The sequence below is a fragment of the Onychomys torridus genome, chromosome 1 (assembly GCF_903995425.1).
Source record: "Onychomys torridus chromosome 1, mOncTor1.1, whole genome shotgun sequence".
Lineage (NCBI taxonomy): Eukaryota > Metazoa > Chordata > Mammalia > Rodentia > Cricetidae > Onychomys > Onychomys torridus.
In genome coordinates, this window is record NC_050443.1 from 41,121,277 (window position 1) to 41,140,305 (window position 19,029).

General features: G+C 42.0%; 1 protein-coding gene across 2 annotated transcripts in view; it reads left to right on the forward strand.

Annotated features, from left to right (window-relative positions):
• The first annotated feature begins 4,542 nt into the window (after positions 1-4,542).
• Positions 4,543-19,029, forward strand: part of Gabrb3 (gamma-aminobutyric acid type A receptor subunit beta3) — a 241,806-nt gene continuing 227,319 nt past the window's right edge. Inside the window, exons 1-3 of one of the 2 annotated variants that reach the window (XM_036184303.1) lie at positions 4,543-4,648; positions 5,489-5,580; positions 5,778-5,845. In XM_036184303.1, the coding sequence (XP_036040196.1) occupies positions 4,569-4,648; positions 5,489-5,580; positions 5,778-5,845 (240 nt within the window). In that variant the 5' untranslated portion in view covers positions 4,543-4,568. Of the gene's footprint in view, positions 4,649-5,167; positions 5,364-5,488; positions 5,581-5,777; positions 5,846-19,029 lie in introns of those variants that run through there. The other variant, XM_036184297.1, reaches the window with a different exon arrangement.

Consider the following 19,029-nt stretch of genomic DNA (forward strand, 5'->3'; position numbering starts at 1 on the left):
CACAAGATATTTAAGGGGATCATGAAAAGTATGTCAACTCAGGGAAGCAGCAAAGAATAAATTTCTTGGGAGTAATAGAAGAACCAATGAAAATGAAGAAAGAATTCATCATGTCCAATACAATAAACCGGAAAAACCTTCATATGGATGGAAAAGAGAAAAAATACCAAATCATAACACAATCAGTGAGAAAATTGCAGGAATCATCAGAGCTCTCATTAACCTCAAATTTAAATGGCCTTCGCTCTATACTTTAAGACACAGACACAAATGATTACATTTAAAAGATGAGATCCAACTATCCTTTGTCCCTGAGAAATTACCTCAATTGGCAAGACCCAAGTTGAAAATGAAAGGATGGAAGGGAATTTATGAAGTAAATAGATGTCTGAGTAAGCTGGTATAACAGTTATAACCTGACAAAGTCATTTCAATTCAGATTAATCAGAAGTAGTAAAGAAGGCCACCACATATTCACAAAGGGAAGAATTCATGAAGAAGATGAACAATTGAAATGCATATACATTGGATCTTAGGGCCCCCAACATTATTATATAAAGAAATAATAATGGACATAAAAGAACAGGTAGGTCCTGATACCACAATAGTAGGCTATTTCAACACTCCACTCCTATCAATAAATTTGTTAGACAGACTAAAGATAAGTCTGCATTGGAGATTAAATGGATTTAACAGATACTTATCTAACAGCCAAGGAATACTTATCCTCTTGTCAGCCTGTTGAACTTTCTCTAATATAGGTGACATTTCAGGCAAAATAAAGCCAATCTCACCAAATGCAAAACAATAGAGTTCCTTGTTTAGTTAGTTCTACTATCAGATCATAGTAGAATAAAAGTATAGATTTATACCAGGAGAAATGCAGAAGAAACAGAAATGTATGAAAATTGAACATTACACTCTGGGATGCTGAGTGCTATTGGAGAAACTGGAGGAAAGCAAAAGAATGGAATGCAATGGATTGAAAACAGAATTAGAATGGGATGAAAATGAAAACAGCTCTGATAACCTTTAGGATACAACAAAGGCAGTTAGTTAGTTCTTAGAGGAACATCTCTCACTCTGAGTACTCACATTAAATAGACAGATCTCAGATACATACTTAACGATATGCATCAAGGTCTTAGATAAACAAGAACAAGCCAAACAGAAAAGGCAGTTAATAGAAATAATGGAGTTCAATGCAGAAATGAATGAACTGGAGACTAAAAGAACAATACCACAGGTATTCCCAACAAAGTACCTGTTCCTTGAATACATAAACATATAGATAAACTGTTAGCTAAACTGAGAGAGATAAGACCCAAATTAATAAAACTGTAGAAAGAGGGGTATTCCAGCTGATGCTAATGAAATCCACAGTTTCAGTAAGAAAAACTATGAAAACTTTGCCATGATCTACATGGCTTTAAGACTGATCTGACTGGGTGGCAGGGAATGAAGAAATAAGAGACGAACATACAGAAAAGCTGGGATTGGGTGAGATGTGCATTCTGATAGAGATGTACCAGCAGCCCAGGAAACTCAACAAGTTTATCAGATACAGCTGGAGGAGTAGTTGGGTTAGCTAATCTAGGTGGATAGGGGCTCTCTACAGGAGAGCAGTTTCTGGCTTTGATCATGGGGTGGGGTAGGGTGGGGTGGGTGTGGGAGGAGGAAATTGTGGTGGATGTTTGCTGCTCACACTGTCAATGTCTGTAGTGAAACAAAGGGAAGGCCTTTCCATTCTCCTGATCCTGATCTAGGGGAAGCCTTGCCATTCCCAAGAGTCTGGTCTAGGGGAGGCCTTGCCATTCCCATGAGTCTGAAGCATGAGGCATTGGTGTCTTCGACACGGTCATACTCAGGTCATGAATGCTTTCTCAAACAGGGATCCCCACAAAACTTGAACTGCAAAAAAATCTAGAAAACCCCAACACTCCACCTGAAGGTTTAGATAACAAGGAATCCTAACCTGCTGAAGCTGTGAACAAAATGCCATTTGCCTCCTTTTTCTTATGTCATGACCATTTACCCACTACTGACTGCTAAAGTCCTTTTTTCTTTCTGTCAAAGCAATATGATGACAAAATTAAACTCACTATTTTATGCAATTAGTACATAATACTAAAAAACAGTATATTTTATCACAAATTAACAATGTTCCAGCTCAGAGACAAGAAAAATGAGCTATAGAGCAAGGAAATACAACAGAGGTGGCATTAATTTGGTTTCCTTACTTTTAGTTTGTGCTCTTGCAAGCCTCCCAGAGTCCTTTGTGTGCAGTCTGATGCTCCCCATTTTGTTTCCTATAATACAACACTTAGAAAAATGACCAATCCTCTTGGCATACAGGCTCAATGTTGCTAAATAACGCTGCTCTTCCTCCTGAATTGGCCAACACATCATCACCAGTTAATCAAGGTGTGACAAATTCTTGGTTTTAGTAACTCCAGCAAGAGAGAAGGGCATGGTGTGTAATGCTCAGTGTTTATCCAGCTTTTGGGCATTCCTACTAAAGTAGGCTGAGGACAGCTGGAAGTGACTGAAATGACCAAGAGGATGAGCACATTATTGCATCCTGCAACTGGGTTGCAGTGGTTACGTGAGCATATTCTTTTAAATTTTTCTTTCCTATTTTAAGATGATTGTATTTTAAATGATATTTTTAATGACTTACCAGGTGGTTCCAGGCTTAGCCTGGATTCCCCAGAAAACATATCCTGAGGCAAAATCCAAGTGACATTTCTATATTAAGGTGTGGGGCAGCAATTAAAACAGGAGTGAAAGGAAAAGATATTGAGACTTGGAAAGGGAGAACAGAAAATTTTGCCAGCAAACAGGCCATGGCTGAGCCTGGGGAGCTGAGAGGTCTGGCTCATAGGATCAGCTTTGAGAGGCTGATCCACACTTCTTAAGAGGCAATAAGAAGTGTGTATACACTACTTGCTTCTCTCTGTTGGCCTAAGGTCCATCCTATAACCTCTGACTTGCTGGAATTTCAGATTTTGAGTAGGACCATTTGGAGCAGGATGTATTTTTATCCTCTCTCCTCATCAGCTGAGGAGATGGACAAGATATATAATGAGATGAAAGTGAGGGATTGCTGCCATGTAAGGTTGATCGGAACTGTCACAGAAGTAGATGCTGGAGTAACAGCTGGTGAGTAATAAGGCCAAGAACTCCAGAGAGAGATGGAAGCAGAGATCTAAGGTGGGGCACAGCTGACTTGTAATGTGTTTCTGGCAATCTTAGGACACACAGGCCAGTAAGTAGAAAGGAAGACAGCTCTGTTATGCTGTTGTCTTATTCATATGCTCTTTTGATCATCACTTATTTTTCATAGCAGTGATTCTCAGCAGGATATATCACTGAAGTTAGTGCATGCAAACAGGAGACACTGGCTAACCATAAATATGTGTCATAATGAAGGTGTCACTTTGCGGATAATTCTATTGCACACTAAGAGGGCACAGAATACAAAGCACTTGTGAATGGGCTTTTCCAGAAAATAATTAGGGAGCTATATTTATCTCTGAACCTTCCAGGTAATGCAGTCACATCCACAGTTCTAAAAATAAAACTGCTGATTTTTAGAAAAGCAAAGATATTTAAAATTAATGCACAGAAACATGCCAGCTTGAGAATGAAAGTCTAGATTTAGATATTTACTGACATAAATCTTGGTAATAGAAAAGAAAAGATATGGAAAGAAAAAACTGAGCCAATACTGGGAAGTAGTTGTATTATTAAGCACTAACCACAGCCTGGAAGCCTGAACCAGTGTACAGAAACTAGAAACAGACGATCTGTGGGTCTCCTGTTTGACTATAGTAGGGTGGTGTAACCATCTTCCTCAATGTTAGAAGCCCGGGGACAGGGAAACTATTCAGAATTATCAATCACTATAGAAAAAACAGGCAACCTGTGGCCAACAGTTGAGTAGGCACCCCTTAGGTGTACTGTAGTGATACATAGGGTGGGGCGGGCGCCAGTGGGTGTATTCTAGTGATGTAGAGGTGGTATGGGCACCAGAAGATGTACAGTGGTTACACAAACGGGGTGTGCACCAGTTCTTGTTTTTGTTTCGATCAGTTTTCTAATGACCGCCAAAGGATGGTGGCCAGTCACAGGGAAAACAAAGATCTTTACCTTAAAATATATGTGGATGTTTCTGGTGTGCGCCAGAAAAGGCACATTACTTCCCATCACTGGAATGAGAAGCCAGGGTCTCTTAAGTCTGGCTTGGATTGTAGTTTATCGACAAGATTTCTCTTCACAGTTAATTATGAATGCATTTCTGTGAGCAGGAAAGATTCAGCACTCACACGATTGTGCAGCAGACACGGGGAGAGGCACAGCTTAAGGAGCCTGTTTTACATAGTCATATTTGATAAATAGATTATCGAGCCGCCATGCAAGGGGCTGGAAGATGGGTCAGGCGGGAAAGCCCAGGGGTGGGAGTAGGGGCGGAGGGAGGCGGGGATCCCCACATCGCGGTTGGTTCCTAGCTCAGTGACGGTGGAGTGGAGCAGATCCCACTCAGGTTAGGCTAGAAGAGCAACGCCATGTGCTCCGGGCTCCAGGCCCTGCTGCTGTCAGTCTGGCTTTCCTGGACCCTGGGGATCCGAGGATCTGAGCCCAGCAGGTGAGGATGGGGCTTCCTCACAGCTCTGCAGCACGGCTCCTGACCAGGCAGCGCGTCCAGGCTCTGTGCAGCGCTCCCTGGGTCTCAGGCAGAGCAGGGCGGGGTTGGAGGTGGAGGGTGGGATACCGCTAGGCTTGCGGAGCATTTCCCACGCCTCTGCAGCCCTCGGGTTGCATCTCAGGGTCCCATCCCATCCCTTGTCCCGCTGTAGGGAGCTCAGAGGACCTGTCTCTGTGGCCCATCCCCCGCCTTGCCAGGCGCCACTCAGTCGTGGCCCTCGCCCGCAGTGACCAGCGCGGATCTGCGGCCGCACGCCAGCCCCTCCCCGCGAGTCCCGAGCGGCCGCTACCGCGGCTGGAGAGGGTGCCCAGAGCCCCGCCGCGACCGCGGACACATAAGGGGCGGGTGCTGTTCTCGGCCGGCTCCGCCCCCGCCTCCGCCCGCCCAGCGCTCCCGCGCCAGGGCTCCTCCCTCCCGGCCAGCTCCTCCTCCTGCTTTCCTCCTCCCCCTCCCCCTCCGCCTCCTCCGCTCCGGGCCAGCGCGGCGGCGGTGGTGGCAGCAGCAGCAGCAGCCCCGGCTGCGGGTCGCGACGGCGGCGGGGCGCCCCCTCCCCCGTGCCGGGGCGCGGCGAAGGGATGTGGGGCTTTGCGGGAGGAAGGCTTTTCGGCATCTTCTCGGCCCCGGTGCTGGTGGCGGTGGTTTGCTGCGCCCAGAGGTAGGGTCGCTGGTGGGTTGACGGGAAGCGGGCCGGGCGCGGGCTGGAGCGCTGTGTGCGCGCCGGGCGCTGGCGGGTGAGCCGCTGCCTGACCCTGTGCTTTCTGCCCTGTGCCCCTCCTTCAGCGTAAACGACCCCGGGAACATGTCCTTTGTGAAGGAGACGGTCGACAAGCTGTTGAAAGGCTACGACATTCGTCTGAGACCCGACTTCGGGGGTAAGTGGGATGCGCGCGGCCGCTGCGGGAAGCGCGATCCACCGTGTTGGCGGTCTGGGTGGAGAGGGAGGCGGGGGCGGCCTCCGGGTGTCTGTAGCGGGGTCGGGTGGGTGGTCCTTTGCGAGCCCCCCATTCTCAGAGCCACCCGTCCCCCCTGCTGAAGCCTGGCTGATCACGGTGTGCTGCGCTTCCCGCAGGTCCCCCAGTCTGCGTGGGGATGAACATCGACATCGCCAGCATCGACATGGTTTCTGAAGTCAACATGGTGAGTGCCTGAGCTTCTCCAAGCTGTCTCCGGCCCTTCCCGGCCGCCTGGGCCCATATATCTCTCCCGTGCTGGGCTGGAGGCCTGAGCCGGCCTGGGCTTCCTGATCTGCAGGGGAAGCCGCGCGCTCTGGCTCCGGGCTCTTGCCTGCCCCGCTCCCTGCACACTCGTGGGCGCCAGGCCTGTCGCGGGGTCCTAGGCTGGCCCAGAGTCCCGGTCCTCAGCGACATCCGAAGCATACAACATCTCAGGAGGGCTGTCACCTGGTCGCGAGGCTTCCAGAGCGCCGTCTCCCCTCCCCTAGCAACAGGCGCTGAGGACTGTGAAGGGAGACTGGGTGGGGGGGCGGCTTGCATCCCTAGGTGAAAGGTGCTTAGGATTTCTTTTGTTGTCATTTGGAAAGATCTGCTGACCGCAGGAGAGAAGATCAAGTGGCTGTAGTCTGTGTTTAGAGGCTTCTCGGGTGGGTTTCCCTAGTTCTCAGCCGCTGTTCTGAGGCCGGGTTTCCTACGCCGGGCGCTGTCCTAGGTGCTGACAGATCCCTGCCCTGAGCTATTCGGGAGGCCTCCTTGCCAGGCTCTGGAAGGTTTGGCATTCCAGTGTCAGGATTTATGCCTATGCTACAAATCAAATATTCTGGCCTGTGGAAAGAGGAGGTCAGTATCTCCAGGTGCGGAGACCCCCCCATTAATGCGCCAAGAAATAAGAAGCTAAGTGATGTCGTGAATTTAAGAAACATGTCTGTTGATTTTTCTGTTTAGTGGCACTGTGGAAATCCTAAGAATGGGTGTTTGGAAATAATATTCTTTGGAATCTATCATTTGGCAACTTTTCTTCTGAACATTGCAATGTTGAGAGTATGACTGGGTATGTTTTCCTTATTAACGTGGTGTACATTGGAATCACATGGGCAAACTTGCTTTCAGTTCATACTCTCTAGTGCCTCATTCCAAGGAGTTCTGACAGGGCTGGGCTAGAGTGGAGTCTTGGGGTATTCTCACTCAAGAATAGTGCTTCAAATTTAAAACAGGTGTTTTCTGGACAATATTTTAAGAAACTTTACAGCAAATTATAGAGATATAGTTTGTACAAATGAATGAGGACAATTTTCTGTACTTTTGTATAAGATACATGTTTAAACATATGCTATTTAGGGGTTTACAGGAAAAGATTCTACCAAATTTATTTTTATAATGTTAAAATTTGTAAATATGATGTGAGGGGCTGGACTTCTAAGTCAGGAACATAGTGCACACCTACCTAACATTCACCAAGTCTGTACTTTGGTCAATAGCACTGGTCTTCAGTGCTATTAAAAAAAAAGAAAGAGAAATAACAGTGGGTTTTTTTTTTTTTTTGGTTGTTGTTGTTAGTTTTGTTTTATTTTCTGCCTCTTTCATCCAAAGTATAGCACTCAGGACATTTTTATATCCAGGTAGTGCAATATAAAACATAGAAACTGAGGAGGAACATGACTTTAGTTCACACTGAAAATAAACATTATGCATATTACATTCATTTCTATCTTTACAATATACTTTTGTCCAAAAGCTATGTTTTATGGCTTTATGGTAACAAGTTAATATATTCAGGATCACCGGCTGAAAAACTTCAGGTGGGAATTTCAATATCTTGAGAAAACTAATTGTGTGAGTGTTTAGCGTGTCACTATGTCAAACATCATTGTATTGGATGTCAAATGGAAGCAAGATGTGTTGATTGGTGCTTTAAGAATGCTACATGGTATTAAAAGGATCAGGAGAACAAGGGTGGTAATGCAGACCACTACACATTTATGACTTCCTTATCTAGCTGTTGTGATGTTATGCTGGCAGCTGATACACTTAACAATGTCACTTATTTGTCTTAGTTCATGGTCATTGAGTGAAGGTGTCTTAGTTTTCTCTAGATTCAGTCTCAGATAAATTGAAGGTCTAGACTAAAATATAGAGCAATTTTAAAATGTATAAGAATAACTGTACACAGCATAGCCATAGTAAATTCTTTCATGCCTTCTCATTTCGCATTCTCATGGGAGTGTTTTTTCTGGCTTTGGTGACATAACTTCACATTAAACATAAATTAGGCCTTCGTAGCATTGGGGACTAAAGCTCCTTGGATAGATTGTCAGCCGTGTGAAGTGTCTTCTTTCTCACAGAAGCAGATTAGTCAACATTGTACTGTAGAACACACATGTACAAAAGAGTTATGCCATATGCCCTATTATTAAAAGAACCTCATATGTAGCAATGGTTATTATTTTTGGGGTCACTCTTGACAGGAAACAACAGAGAACTGTAAATTAAGGCTTGAGACATTATACAGCCATTTCTTTTAAGTAATTCATTTAATTAAGAGCTTGCTTGATCACTGCACAAAACCAAGTAGTGTAAATTACGAATGAAGAAATCATTGCCAAGCAATAAGTAGTCTAGGTTTAAGAGTGTTGTAACTATTGGAAGTAACAATAACTCTCACAAAATCTAGGACATGATAATCCCCACTAGAGTAGATGACTGGCATGCAGAGTAAAGAGGAGCAGACAGAGGGGGAAAGGTAGGTGGAAAGAGATGTTTTGGAGGTGGAAAGCTTCATGAAAGACTGTAGAATTAAACTGGACGTGGGCATGGATTCTGGCTGGTATCAGCAGTAGAGGATGATCTGGGTGGGGGGAAAATGGCAAAGGTAAAAATGTCTGAATGATCAGGATCAGAGTTTTGCATATAACCGGAGACTTGAAACTCAAAGCATAAGACACACAAGTTGTCTAGGCCCTTCTATATGATACCAGAGATTTCACAAAGCAATTAATGGAAGTTTGTGAACTGACAAGATTTGAGATGTGCTTTAAAGAGAATATTTGATAACAATTTAAATTCAGACAGAGAGCAAAATGGTAAGGAGTAAGGATGGCAGATAAATGATTACAAAAATTCACGTTTGTTGTAAATTTTCCTGAAGTTCCTACCAACATAAATACATATGCACAACATATGTACACACACACATCTACATATAAACATATACACTTATATACAGAAATACATGTACATACACATAAATATTATACACAGTCATATTCACACATACACACATATACACACATGCATTTGTTTCCAGTGCAGGGAGTCAGATTTAGGTCTGTGTGCCTGCTAGGCACACACTATAACAATGAGCTGCCTCTGCATCTTTGTAGACATGGTTCTAAGAACATACATTTAATGAAATGAGAAAGTTCGCAATACTTTGAATTAGATTGTTTAGAAATGCATATATTGCTTGGTGGGAGAGATGAAAACATGCTTGTTTATGAGTTCTGAGGGCTATTGCTGCACAGTGGCAATACTGTGCCTTTCTCCTTAAAAAACTGTAAAGCTCTGTCTGTACCTGCAGGAAGATGTGCAGACGATGCTCCCATGGAGCCTCTGGTCTCAGATAAACAAATATACAAATTAGGTGTATGGATGTGTCATCTGATCACTCTTTTTGGTGTTTTGTACTATAATTAGGAATAGAAATGGGTACTTTAATACAAAGAATTGGTTTTTGCCATAGCTTGGTGTGTGGATACTGGAGATGCTCTACTTTTTCTTTTCTTTTCTTTTTTTTTTTTGTCTTCCAGTTTTTCTTTCCTTGAACTTTTTATTTGCCTTCTCTGACAGTGATCAGTCAACATCAATTTCTTTGATATAACTTGTCTTGTTTCTCTTAGCACCTGCTTTAAAGTTTCAAATATCTTGAAAAATTGTACATGCTAATGTAATGATTGAGATTCAGTATGTAGATTTCTGTAGATTGTATATTTGTGAGAATATTATCTACCTAAGATTATTATGTTTGTGTTGTGATTTTAGTGTTTAACAGTGGTCTTTGTGTAAGAATCATATTGATGAGATAAATGGACAGGTGAATAAATATAGGAAGTACAAGGAACTGCTGAGAAATAGAACAAATAATTGGAGCATTTTAAGTAAGACTTTTGTTGACTGAAGTGGGTATTGATTTGTCAGTTCATAGTGTAAACTGCACTTCTTATTTCTTCAGTATAAAGTACTGGGGACAAAAGATAGGATCTGAATTCTAGCAGTTCTAGTACTACTTCTACAATTTAATTTGCACTTTATTATTCCATCAAAATTAACTCAATGCTAAAGAAAAAGTAGCTACAAGATCATTTTTTTCTCGTTTCATGCACATATGGACCATCATCCCTGTGTCTCACCCTCACTGCTGTTAGGCAGCATCCACAGGCTCCATTGCTGTGATAAACACAGTGACCAAAAACAAGTTAAGGAGGAAAAGGCTTACTCCATCTTACATTCCTGTTCCCGAAGGACATGAGGTCAGGTATTCAAGGCAGGAGCCTGGAGGCAGGAGCTGATACAGAAGCTACAGAGGAATGCTGCTTACGGGGTTGCTTTCTACGGCTTACTCAGCCTTCTTTCTTAGAGAACTGGAACCATCAACACAGGAGTTGTGGCTGCACCCCACCTCACACACACATACACTGAGCTGGATTGTCCCTTAACCATTAATCAAAAACAGGCACCACAGGCTTGCTTACAGGCAAATCCCATGGAGGCATTTTCTTGATGAAGATTCATTCTCCCCAGTTGACCCTAGCTTTAGTCAAGTTGACAAAAACAAACCAAAAAACTAGTAAGCAAGATTATTATTCTGGTGAATCTAGCTTTCTTGTATTAATGTGGCATGTGTTGCATTTTCTCCTTACAAATCCACTTGTATATATCTAGGTGTAAAAACAGTATAGTGCAGAAGAACACAGTTTGAGCACATTTCAAGAAGCCTTCTGGAGCCTCTTGAACTATTAAATAGACACATTCTTATTTATGTACAAAGCAACATAGGGTAGTAGAGCTCCAGTGGTGCAACGGGTTAGCTTGAGGTACTTCTACAAAACAATATAAGGACATACACTAATATTCACACACAATGTTCACACATGTCCATATACAAGTGTTCACACATTCTGTTCACACATGCTCATGTTCATATGCACATTTCCATGTAACCTATACTATTAATTCACTTTTCTTGACTTTTTTTCCCAGATGAGAAAAGGAAGAACAGAAATACTGTGGCTAGCTAGAGTAAGCTAGGATCAAGGATTTGGGGAATTGTCTGACACCTGCTCTCTGACTTCAGCGTTGCATTGCTGTTGATGATTGCTGATGGGGCACCTAGTTCAAACTTGCACTCTGCTGGTTTGGAAGCAGGAGGCTAAATCCCAAAACCCTTAGGGTACTTAGAAAGAACCTAGGCATAGCAGCTATGGTTCCACTTCCAAATCTGTGAACTCTAGTCTCAGGTGACTCACTGATCCCATGCCTTAAGTGCACAGATGGATGCTAACCTTCTATCATGAAGGACTCCACAAAGAAAACTTTAGTCAAGACACTGCAGTCCATATCAGAAAGGTGTCTGTTCCCTCTTACTCCACTACAGATATGAGCCACATTCAGGGCTGTATAAGAATTGCTTGTAGCAGTTCAAAGATAGGGTAAGTGTTAGTGCTTTCAGTTCAGAGGAAAGCTGGGGGATGACTCAGCCAGGGGAAGAGTGTTTTGCTGACCCAGTTGGGGGTTGGAAAACTGATTACTAGGAAGGCCCTCTCAGGAAGGTCCATAGAGTGTGTCAGTATTTGATTCCAGGTTACTGCACATAGAAGCATGGGTGTTCATTGAGGACATTAGGTTTTGCTTCTGGTATGTTTCATGCCTAACTCATGAACATACATCAATGCCAGGCACTTATAAGAAAGCATAAATGAATTTAGGAAATAGATTACAGCAGTCCCTTACATAACACACTTTGTAAAGAGAGGCTTGTGTTTAATATTAGAATGAATGGTATAGGGAGCCCTAGGCAAATGCTTTTTGTCTTTCCCTCTAGGGAGGTTGTAAAGCTTGTGTTGTTAGATCTTTTAAAAAATGAATCTTACCCTCATTTTCCTGTTGTGAATGGCTTCCTCCATGAGCCTGCTCAGGGAGCTTATGGTGCCTTGCATGTAAATATTTAGTTTTAATTGATGCACGTTTAAAGAACAATTACATCTGGCAGGAAATTCGCTGGAATTTAGTTTGTTGACAATCGTGACCAGCTTCTGTCTTCAGCTTCCAAAAGCAAACTCTTTGCTTGTGTTTCTGCCGATGGCCAGAAATGAAAGCAGTCAGAAAAGTGGCTGCTGCTCTTTGCTCTCCTTGTCAAATCTTGTGATTGTTTAAATGAAGAATGTTTCTTTCATAGGCGTTAAAAGAGAGGGTACTTCCTTCAATTAAGTGCATACAGAAACTAAAGAAACACAGGTTGCAGGGCATGAGGATACATGACTCTGAGAAAGAAAGGCTTAAGTCAGATTGTAGACTTTGTGATTTCACATGTCAAGAGATTTGGATCTAGTATTGACTTACCACATCTATGTGATCTGTGACAGCACAGATAACAGAGCCTCTCCTTTTTGTCACATGGGTCTGTGTTTTATAATGTGCATTGATCACTGTATTTTGAGGAGTAAATGAAGTACATGGGACAGTTGAAATCTTTTGAAGTGTGAAAGTGTTACATCACTATGTAGGTTTATTTTTTCATCATTTCCTTTTTCTTTTTACATTCTTTAAGTATTGAAGATTATATGGATCTTTAAACATGGCAATCAGCTTGACAAGGTATTAAAGATGCAGATGAGGAAGTGTGCTCAGGGAACACTTGCACAAATGTCCTGTTTTATTGGCTTTCCCAGCTCATCTTACTAGAGAGTGGCACCCATGCTCTGCGTCAGGGTCAGTAGAGGTGCCACCCTAAGCTAGGTTCTTCCCTTCCACTTTTTAAAGAAGCCATATTCTTTCTTTCTGACATCACAATGGTCAACTTTATTTGGTTGTTTCACTTTGTCTGTCTCCCCCTTGCTTCTCCTGTAATCATGCTCTGTGAGGCAGTGTTGTGTCTGTGAGGAGTGCTTGCCTGTTGCCTGACACTCAGAAGTGCCGATTACATATATGCTGGAAAAATTATATGAATGAAAGCAAACAGATGAATGTATAGACAAGTGCATGAATAGGTATGAACATTTCCAAGAAGATATTTTTATAGCTTGAAACTTGGGATCATGTGAAGAGTCTTCCAGACAAATATGCATGCATTTTTTTTTAACTTCAGGAGACATAATTCAGTCAGAATGTGTATAATTGTACTCACTATAATACCATAAGCTGCAAATAAAATCTTCTGTAGCTACTACCTCTGTCACTGGGGAGCTTTTATGCTGATTTCAAAGCAGAAGAAGAGTAAAGCTTGCACTCGCCCCATAGAATTCAGCCTGTGTCAGGGTTGGTATGGGTAATTCTAAACCAATCATTGTGTTTTGACACAGAATTTTTGTCTCTACTTGGAAAGCACATGAGATTTTCCATGCAGTCGAGGAGTTGAGGTTGAGCTTTTTATAGAGACTCCTTGGGCCATGCTTTCCCTCCCCCCAGCAGTGCTATCCAGAGACGTGGTAGTTATTCAGTTGCTTGCTAATTTTTTTAGGGCAGTGTACTTTAGGACTATTTATGAAAGCCATTAAGAAAATTATCTATCTGCAAAATTTGGAAGAAAGGACAAAAAGACAGGTCCTATCTCTTGGTGATTTGCTGTGCCACTGATTCAAACCAGAGTCCAGCTTTGCTTTCTGGGGCTAGGGTGTAGATTTGCCTTATTTGTACGTTTAAAGAAGATTGTATCAGGATGTAGAATCCATCACTAAGTGCTAGCCATTGTATCTCTGCATTTTCCCATAAAGCTCAAACATCACACAACAACATTTAAAACAATCACAATGTCAGCATTAGTGATTCTCACATTCAGGTGAGAATAAAATTAAGATGTAAACAAAACTGCTCTCATTTAAAAGCCCTAATTTGTGCTTCTTTATTCATTTTGAAAAAGGATATAGATTCCATCTTCACATATTTTATCCCATATCTACGTTTTACTCAAATTAAATTTTAACATGTTGTTGATAGGATTAACAAATACTGAAATTAACAAATACTTTCTACATAGTTGTCAAACATAAATTATGTATGATATTAATATAATGCATATATTATATGTGATTATATAATACATGTATGTTACATATATATCCCACTGTCATTCTTGCTGCAAATACAAAATAAAGTAAATTTTTTCCTGCTGTGAATCAGAGGCTATGCATTTTGCAAAGATTTTACATAAAAGGAATTCATTTGTTGTAGACAATGGTTATGATATTTTCTGTACACAAAAACTAAGTATTTATCTTCACGGGTCAGTTTAAAGAACAAACAAAAAAGGATTTCTCGTCACAGTAACAGACTTTCATGAGGAAGGGACAGTTGTTAATTTTAAGCCTCTATATTTTCTTGAAAGTGCTAGAGTAACAATTTGCATGTTAGAAAACATGAATGAATTGAACAACACAAGGCCCAAAGGACTCTGGTATAACCCCACATTATCATTGCTATAGTGGAAGTGCTGGGGATAGAACACAGGCTGCCAGCCAAATTAATGGAAACAGATGAACTGTGTACCAATAGATGTGGAGCCCCTATGGTATTGGACTAGGCCCTCTGGACAGGTGAGACAGTTGTTTAGCTTGAACTGTTTAGGGGGCCCCCGGACAGTGGGATCAGGATCCATCCCTGGTGCATGAGTGAACCCAGTGCCTATGGTGGGGCACCTTGTGCAGCTTTGGTGTAGGGAGGAGGGGCTTGGACCTGCCTCAAATGAATGTACCAGGCTCTGCTGTCTCCCCCTGGGAGACCTTGCCTTGGAGGAGGTGGGAATGAGAGGTGTGTTGGGAGCAAGGCTAGGGGGCTGGAGGAGGAGGAGAGGGGGGATCTGTGGTTGGTATGTAAAATGAATAGAACATTTAATAAAAGAAAAACAAAGAACACAGGATGCATTGCCAGGAAGGAAAATACTCTATGCTGAGCTTCAACTCTAGCCCAACAAGCTAGTTTTGAGAACAAAATCTAGCTCATTGTGCCTGCTGGCTTGGCCTGTTTTCTGGAGAGCACAGAACCCTGGGGATACTTTACTGGAGCTGAACAGGGGACAGGCAGACTCCAATGCTGTATCCCATATACAAAAGTCCCTTTCTATCTTTGCATTTCATACCTAGGCATTCTGACATTTATATTTTTTTTTCAGTGAGACCTTGTAGTACATACTCTGGTTTGCCTGCATCCCCCAAATGCAGGTGCTTGGGAGCTTAATACCCAATGCAACAGTGTTGAAATGTGATCATGTTTAAGAAGTGATCAATATTAATGCCATTGTACTGGTAGAAGTTCCTGATAAAAGGGTGAACTTGACCCCTTCTGTCCTCTGCGGAATGACACAGCAGGAAGTCCTGTGCAGGTGACTTCACCTTAGACTTCCTAGCCTCCTCCAGCTGGAGGAAACATCCACATTTTCTTTATAACTTACCAAGGCTTAGACACTCTGTCATGGACTAAGACTCCATAATAAAATTATAATTCATGTTATATTTTCATAAAACAAAGGTCTAAACAAACTACCCCCACAAGGTGATCAATTTTGCATAGTTCTTTAAGCTGTGTCTACATGTTAATGAATAGTCAGTGGCAGAAGCTCAGGGCACAGATATATTTCTAGACTGTTCCAGAAACCACAGCACTGCCATCAGAGGGAGGTACCACTTGTTTTAGCTAGGAAGTCCCTTGGGGGACTTGTGTATGGCTTAGGAGTTATCAAATCCTTGTGTGAGTGGGTAAGTAAATCAAAGTAGATCCAGAAATGTAGTGAGTCAAACATTTCAACTGTGATGGGTTTTGGTTTTGGGCACTTAGAAACACAGAAAACTTAGCTTAAAACAAATCGACAGATTGAGGAGCCTATGGAGTGGGCTCATTAGGAGGGAGTACTTTATCTGTAAACCTGAGGACCTCAGTGAGTTCTCAGCATGCAAGTGTACAGTTTGGCATAGCTAGCTGCACATGCCTGTAAGCCTCTGCACATCCCTGTAACCTGGTACTGACGGGTGGAAACAGGTGGATCCTGAGAGCCCACTGGCAGCCAAACTAGCTGAAACAGCAAGCTTTCAGGTCATTGGACGGCCCTATCGAAGGGCAACAAGACCAGTAACAGAAGATACCCACCTAATGACACCTGTCTAGCATCTGCTTGTACACATATATGCTCTTGTAGTCACACTCACATGCAAGCACTATACCACATAACACACACACACACACACACACACACACACACACACACACACACACAAGAAAGAAGAAAGGTTTGTGACTGGGGAATGGCTTCACCACTAAGGTATTGGCTGTGCAAACACAAGGCTGAATTTGTACCCATCACATTCCTATAAAAGCCAGACATGTTTGTGTACATCTGTAACTCTAGAACTGGTGAAAGCAGTAGGGATAGGGGAAGGGGAATGGAGACAGGAAGATCCATGTCCATTGATTCCTGGCTCAGTGGACTGTGAGCCTAGCTGATTGATGAGCTCTTAGTTCAACAAGAGGCTCTGTCTCAGAAGCTAAAGTCTGGAGAAATAGGAAAAGTCACTTTATGTCAATCTCTGACTCTGACATGTGTGTATATGCATACACTTAACACACACACAGCAAACACACTCACACACACACTCACTCTCTTAGAGTTCTTGTTTTAGAAAGACAGTGCTTATCTGCCTGACTACTATCTGTCTATCATCTATCCTCATTTATCATCTATCTGTCTATCTATCTATCTATCTATCTATCTATCTATCTATCTATCTACCTATCTATCTATCTATCTATCTATCTATCTATCTATCTATCCTGTCCATCCATCCATCCTCTATCTACCTATCCATTATCTGTCTGTCCATCCATCTGTCTATCTATCTGTCTGTCTATCTACCATCTATCCATCCTCTATCTATCCATCATCTGTCTGTCTGTCTGTCCATTTATCCATACATACATCCATCCATACATCCATCCATACATACATCTATGCATCTATCCGTCTATGCATCTATCCATCCATCCATCCATCCATCCATCCATCCATCCATACATCTATGCATCTATCCATCTATGCATCTATCCGTCTATGCATCTACGCATCCATCCATCCATCCATCCATCCATCCATCCATCCATCCATCTATCTATCTATCTATCTATATATCTATCTATCTATCTATCTATCTATCCATCCTCTATCTATCTATCTATCTATCTATCTATCTATCTATCTATCCATTATCTATCTATCTATTATCTATCTATCTATCTGTCCATCCATCCTTCATCTGTCTCTCTGTTACTGAACTATCTATTTATCTGTCATCTGTTATCTATCCAGCATCTATCTACCTTCCTATCTGTTGTCAATCTATCCAGCATCTGTCTGTCTGTTATCTATTCAGCATCTAGCTGTGCAACTATCTTTCTCCTGTTTCACTGTTACTTTGTTACTGTGTTACTTCCTCTGTAGTTACTGCTATAGCATATTGCATTAAAGTGTATTTTTTAATTGAAAACTGTCCACATTTGAGAAACTTAGCTTATAAAATGAAAATTTAATTGCATAGATAATTTTCTCCACACTCCAAGAAGTTAATCCATAAAGACCATTGGAGGTTTAACTAACAAGAGTATCTGTACTGTGGAAAAAGTTAGCTGTCAGAATATTTAGACCACAGAGAGTGGTTTGCAAGAACTTGGACAAATCCTTCTTTATGGCTCTTTATTACCTTGCTTGTTGCTGTGAGCAAATACCTGAGATGGAGCTTAGAGAGAGAAGGGTTTAGTTTGCCTCAGTTCAGATCTAGCCATTTGTGTGTGTGTGGGGGGGAGGAGCTTGGAGGCAGGGCTGTGAGACACGTTGTCTTGACAACCAGGAAGCAGGCATCTGGCTTTGCTGTAAATCTTCAAGTAGGCTGTGGATGTGTCTTCTGTAGCCAAAACATCTTTCTGTTATTTATCTAATATAGCTAAAATTTGAGAGAATCAAATTGTCCATATTCAGGTTTAAGAATCGACATACGTTCAACTAACATTTCCTTTTTGAATATTTTGTGGCATTTTAGCAATTTCATAATTTTTTTCATGGATTTCACACATATAAACCAAGAGAAGAGGGCCTTGGCCTTTGCCAAACACACTATTGTATTTAACCAAATGCAGGATGACAAGACTGCATTCAAAGAAGACAGTTGAGAGACAGGGCTAGGATGGATGAGGTTCTGGGTTCACTGCTGGAAGCTTAGACTTAAAAGATGGAATTTCTGTATCAAATCATCTGTAAAGACACAATTAAGTTTTACCCTATTTTAGGTTTTCCTGATGCTTGTCTCAATACATAAGAATTTCACATATATAAAAGCCAACTTTGTAAATCATAGTGAGTAAGGATGAGTATCTTGGCTTCCCTGCACTATATGCAAAGTGATAAGTAAAATTGTTGACTTTTATAAGCCATTTAACTCTGTAAAAGGAGAAATTTGGATGTGCAGATTCTTATGTAACTCAGAGTCTACCTATTTAAGATTATGTAAATCAATGCATGGTGTGGCTCACATTTGGAAGTTGTTAATGATTCCACTGAAATCATAATAAATTAAATATTTCCAAGAGTTGAGCTTTCATTTTTTCCCTCTCATATGTGAAGCCCTTCTAATAATGGTTTGTGGTGTCTGCTGGGAAGTCTTGCAGTTTCCCCGTGTGGCACTACAAGAGTGTTTTGCAGTGGTAGACCATGTGGGTGCTACTAAAGCTTTCCCTAGGGTGCCCATCTCTCTTATTCTCTGGCTGCTCTTGAAAAGTTCAGACATTCAACGAGTCAAGCATCTTTTTCTAAGTTTAGTAGAATTAGCACCGAGAATTAGCAGCAGTCTGAAAGCCTGGGCAGGTGCAGATCACAGACACTGCCTGGCTTCCTGGAAGAAAGGATGGGGGCAGTTAAAGTGGCATATGTCCTACATGGCTTCTCCAGTGCTGACCTGGATGAGAGTTATCTCTTTTTAAGAGATAAGCAATGGTGATCTTACCTGCTAGCTTCCCTTTTTCAAGTTGAATACCTGGAGAGGATTTTCCTTCAGCGTTCTTTCTTCTTTTTCTCTTCTCGACTCCAAAACATTTGAAAAAGGTTATCTTTTCTTCTCCCAT